Source organism: Rhincodon typus, chromosome 8, assembly GCF_021869965.1.
Source record: "Rhincodon typus isolate 14 chromosome 8, sRhiTyp1.1, whole genome shotgun sequence".
Classification (NCBI taxonomy): Eukaryota; Metazoa; Chordata; class Chondrichthyes; order Orectolobiformes; family Rhincodontidae; genus Rhincodon; species Rhincodon typus.
Genome location: NC_063339.1, coordinates 78,534,244 through 78,539,913, shown reverse-complemented (window position 1 = coordinate 78,539,913; position 5,670 = coordinate 78,534,244). Strand labels below are relative to the sequence as shown.

The 5,670-nt window shown below is 46.7% G+C and overlaps 1 protein-coding gene across 1 annotated transcript in view; it reads left to right on the top strand.

Annotated features, from left to right (window-relative positions):
* LOC109913252 (1-phosphatidylinositol 4,5-bisphosphate phosphodiesterase beta-2) overlaps positions 1-5,670 on the top strand; it is a 99,793-nt gene that overhangs the window by 5,259 nt on the left and 88,864 nt on the right. Inside the window, exon 3 of the mRNA XM_048600482.1 lies at positions 330-398. Coding sequence (XP_048456439.1) covers positions 330-398 — 69 coding nt within the window. The remainder of the gene's footprint in view (positions 1-329; positions 399-5,670) is intronic.

Below are 5,670 nucleotides of genomic sequence, written 5' to 3'. Positions count from 1 at the left end.
TGGGTCTCTCTCTTTCTCGCTCTCTTTAGGCCTGGGTCTCTCTCTCTGGGCCTGGGTCTCTCTCTCTCTCTCTCTCTCTTTAGGCCTGGGTCTCTCTCTCTCTCTCTCTCTCCCCCCCCTCAGGCCGTCTCTCTCTCTCTCTCTTTGGGCCTGGGTCTCTCCCTCTCTCCCCCCAGGCCGTCTCTCTCTCTCTCTCACTCTCTGGGCCTGGGTCTCTCTCTCTCTCTCTCACTCTCTGGGCCTGGGTCTCTCGCTGGGCTTGGGTCTGTCTAGACAATGGGGCTGAAAGGTTTTCACGATAATCACTCAATTCCTGTTTCTTTCTGCAGCACGTGGACTGCCTGGACATGACTGCAATCCGTGACACAAGGATCGGAAAATACGCCAAAGTCCCAAAGGTAAGATCTGGGGCCTGAGCTCTGGTACTAACCCCCCCCCACCCTCACCGACGCCCCCTCCACAAAGATGGGGAGCTGCCACCTACTGGCTGATGCTGCCCTTACACTCCCTACACTTTGTTGGCAGCAGATATACTGAGAAAGAGGTTAGATCCTCCCTGTTTTCAGTGTCTTTACTCCCCAGACCTTGCAGAGGTGGGTGCACAGTGGCATACGGTCCTGTGGGAGTTGCCCTGGGAGTCCTTAACATTGATTCTGCACCCCATGAGGTCTCATGGCTTCAGGTTGAACATGGGCAAGGAAACCTCCTGCTGATTACCATGTCCGGACGCCCTTGGCTGATCCTCCATGTTGAACAAAACTTAGAGGAAGAACTGGAGTAACCTCTGGGTGGGGGACATCAAATCTGTCACCTCAGTAGCACCTTTGTGATGTAAGGTGATGATTTGTGTAAGTATCTTTATTTTACAGTTTGGATTTTGAACCAGTGGCATGTGGGTTTTGGTCTTTGTTTATGAGGTAGTTTACTTGGCAGTATTTCTGAAGCCATGGTTTTTTAAAAATCCAGTATGAGAGTAAGAGAATTCCTGGGTTTTAATGGGAATTTGTTTGCACTGGGAGAGTTTCTGAATGGAACAAGTAAACATTGAGGAGCATTAGTTGGCTTTCTGTTGAGAAGGATTAGTTTTTTTTTGCTTATGAGAAAATCCCAAGGCTTGGAAAACTATTCAAGTTCTGAAAAAGGGTCACTGGACCCGAAACGTTAACTCTGCTTTCTCTCCACGGATGCTGCCAGACATGATGAGTTTTTCCAGCAATTTCTGTTTTTGTTTCTGATTTTCAACATCTGCTGTTCTTTCAGTTTTGTTTTCTTGGAAAGTTCTTGTTTTTAGGTTTCCAGAATTCCTGATGGAATTTAGAAAACAGTTACTCACAGAGAAAGGAGTTAGTTAAGATCTGTAAAGAAATAGGTTACCTCAGTGTGAGGATTTTAGTTTGAAAGTGTTTGGCAGGAACCCTGCAGGTGTCATTTGAAGTGGAGAAAGTCTAAGCTCACTTACACAATCGATCAAGGAAGAGACTATCAGACTCTCATGGAAGCGATAGTTCAGTCAACACAACAGACGTGATAGAGACAGGAATTCTCTCTGGTGTTTGAGCACTGTAAAGGAAAGCTGTCGGGATAGATGGGATTACATTTTTACTAATGTATTTAAAAACTGTTCAAGTTGTATTATTATGTGTAAATAATTTGGTTTATTCTATTTTATCGCCTTTTCAATTGCATGATAAACTTCTGTTTTATTGTTAAAAACAAATCTGCAGCATTGTGTATTGCCAAGGCTTTGCAGCACCTTTGTGGTATAAGGCGTGTGATTTGTACATGTATCTTTATTTTAGAGTTTGGATTTTGAAAGGGTGGCATGTGGGTTTAGTGATTCACTTGGCAATATTTCTGAAACCATGACTTATAAAAATCCGGAATGAGAGTGAGAGAATTCCTGAGATATGCAGCCCAAAGATGTGCAGGTTAGGTGGGTTGGCCATGCTAAATTGCCCATAGTGCCCAGGGATGTTTAAGTTAGGTGGGTTAGACACGAGGAAAATGCAGGGGTAGGGGAATGGGTCAGAGTGGATGCTCTTTGGAGGGGCGGTGTGGACTTGTTGGGCCAAATGGCCTGTTTCCACACTGCAGGGATTCTATGGTTCATTCTATGGTTCAAATGAAGCAAAGGTGGATGAAGGATAAAAAGTTAGGGTCTGTCATGTACTGTCTGGAAATGTGGTGGAGTCTGGTTCAATTGCATCATTCAAGAGGGGCTTGGATAGAAATGGTGGGCAGGGATGTGGAGAAAAGACAAATTGGTCCTAGGGGATAGACCCAGCACAGGGACAATGGGATGAATGGCCTCCTTCAACAATTCAGTGTGATTGTGATTTAGTGACAGATCACCTTGTTAAATTTTTAAAAATAAAAATATCTGCGAAGCCAGATTTCAGACTGGGTCTAACTCGCGATGTTATAAAATCAGCAGGATTATTACTAACTAAGCCGATTGAATCCGAAAAGACGTATTGTCCTCACTAGTACGGTTCCCATGGCAGTCTTGGTAAGAGTGACCACTGGAGTTAGGCTTTGTGCAAATGAAGTCTAAGGATACAGAGGCCAAAACGTCAAAATCAGAGCAATCTATTTAATAAAATATAGTCAAGGGTATCCTGCTTCTTCTGTTCTTTTAATGTTTTTACACAGTCGCTTGTTCCATATGAGGTTCTGCGCAAGGAGGAAGGCTGAGACCTGACAGAGGATAACAGCACAGATTTACTAAGATGTTGAATTACAAACAGCAAGGCGCACTTGAAATAATCTCTCCGTCGAATAATAAACATCGTGGAGAAATAAAGATAGTTAAAATTATGAATCGATGGGACGGGATACACAGAAGCAGGCTATTTTCAGTAGTAGAGGCACTTAAAATGAGGGACTAGAGATACAACATTAAAATTAAGACATTTAGAACAGTGAGCAGGAGAGACATCCTCACAGAGATTTGTTGAAGTGATTTCCAGGATTAGTGACTGTGTGAGAAACTTGGTTAACGTTCCAGATCAGACTGGACAAGCGGGCGAAGGTTGGGGGGGGGGGGTCCTGAGTGAGGCCCTGTGGATGTGATGAGGAGTAATGGCTCACACTTATCAGGTAAACACCAAGACGTGGGTAATATAGGATAGACTGCACAAAAACAGGCCATTCAGCCCATCACTGCTTCTATGAGCCTCCTTTCACCTTGTCTTATCTGAATCTACCATCGTCACCTATTCTCCCCTAAAAACTTGTCAAATTTCTCTTTCAATAGATCGACAAAATTCATTTCACCCAGTTCCCTGTGTTGGGAATCTTCCACTTGCTGAGCGAAGATGGTCCTGTTAAAACAAAGACTGATTGGTTGTAAATGATACATATTCATAGAATCCCTACAGTGTGGAAACAGGCCCTTCGGCCCAAGTCCATGCCGAGGCTGGGTTTCCTCCAACTGAACTGGTCCTGTTGGCCTGCGTTTGGCCCAAGTCCCTCTGAACCCTTCCTATCCATGTAAGTGTCTTTTCAATGTTGTAACTGCATCTGCCGTTACCACTTCCTGTGGCAGCTCGCTCCACCTACACACCACCCTCTTGTGCTTTCTTGGTGAATTTAGCTGACGTTCAGCCAATTTATGGTGCGCGTGAGTTTCAAAGCATAGGCACAGAACACCACTGCACGGAGGCAACTTCTCGGTCTGAGTGACAGAGCTTTAGATAAATTCCACTAGCAAGCATAACTGAACGTTAGGAGCCTCATGTTTGCTTTATTCTCTCCCATTATTCTACAAGCGAAACTTACCTCCCTGCCCCTATCATCCAATCGACCACTTTCTGTCGTTTGGCACAAATTTCACATGTGGACAGGAGCAGGAATAAACAGATCTTTTTCTGTGTGACTAGTTCAAAGCTTGGACCCCACTTATTGGCGATTGTATTCATACGGGAGCTTTAGACAAGTAGTCATGTGGGAAGTTACACTCAGCAAGCTCCTGCAACAGTAATGTGAGAAATGTCAGATATTGCATTTTGGTGATAGATTGAGGAATATATTTGGGCCAGAGTGTGCAGAAAGCTCCCTGTGCTCTTTCACAGTAGTACCATGGGATTTGTTTATGTATTGGAGCATCATGGTGGCTCAGCAGTCAGCACTGGTGCCTCACAGATGCCCGGGACCTGGGTTCAATCCCACCCTCAGGTGGTTGTATGTGTGGGTTTCCTCCGGGTGCTCTGGTTTCCTCCCACAGTCCAAAGACGGGCAGGTTAGGTGGATTGGCCATGCTAAATTGCCCACAGTGTCCAGGGATGTGCAGGCTGGGTGGGTTTGCTGTGGGAAACACAGGGTTGGGGGGGCTGGGGTTTGGGTCTGGGCAGGATGCTCATCAGAGGGGTAGTGTGGAGCCAATGGGCTGAATGGCCTCTTGCCGTCCTGCAGGGATTCTGTGATTTTTTTTTAAACATTGATTTGAAAGCACAGACAAGGCCTCGGCTGAATATTGCACCCAGCAGAATGTTACCTGCGACAGTGCGGAAAACTTTCAGTCGAGTCTGGGAGACCCAGTCTGACTATCTGCGCGGTATTTTCTCCCTGGTGCCGGGAGCTTGAACAATTTGATTCAGACGGTGAGAATCCTTTGACTGAACCAGTTGCGAGCAAGGCTTGATGACAGGGTAAGCAAGTTGTTTGACCAGAATGCAAAACATCTGTCCCTAAAGGCATGGATCTGACTGGTCAGTGACGCTAACAAACATGCAAATACTGCAAACCAACAATCTGAAGCACTGACTGCACACGGCAGCAACACAAAGGGAGAGGCTCCAGCTGCAGGGTGGGCCTTTCGTACTTGGGCCGGACGTTTAAATATAGCACCGCGGTGTATGGCTTCGAATCAAAACTCTGCGCATCGACGGTGGCATCGGAAAATGGGAAGAGTTAGGAACAGGAAGAAAGAGAGACAGTCAGTACAGTCCGTCCCCAAACACAGGGTCAGTGAGTCTGTGTGTACACGGGGTCAGTCAGTCTGTGTGTACACAGGGTCAGTCAGTCTGTGTGTACACGGGGTCAGTCAGTCTGTGTACACAGGGTCAGTCAGTCTGTATACACAGGGTCAGTCAGTCTGTGTGTACACGGGGTCAGTCAGTCTGTATACACAGGGTCAGTCAGTCTGTGTGTACACAGGGTCAGTCAGCCTGTGTGTACACAGGGTTAGTCAGTCTGTGTGTACACAGGGTTAGTCAGTCTGTGTGTACACAGGGTCAGTCAGTGCGTACACAGGGTCAGTCAGTCTGTGTACACAGGGTCAGTCAGTCTGTGTGTACACGGGGTCAGTCAGTCTGTATACACAGGGTCAGTCAGTCTGTGTGTACACAGGGTCAGTCAGCCTGTGTGTACACAGGGTCAGTCAGCCTGTATACACAGGGTCAGTCAGTCTGTGTGTACACAGGGTTAGTCAGTCTGTGTGTACACGGGGTCAGTCAGTGCGTACACAGGGTCAGTCAGTCTGTGTACACAGGGTCAGTCAGTGCGTACACAGGGTCAGTCAGTCTCTGTTTAAGGAGTGAGACAGTCTGTGTACACAGGGTCACTCAGTCTGTGTACACGGGGTCAGTCAGTGCGTACACAGGGTCAGTCAGTCTGTGTACACGGGGTCAGTCAGTCTGTGTACATGGGGTCAGTCAGTCTGTGTACACG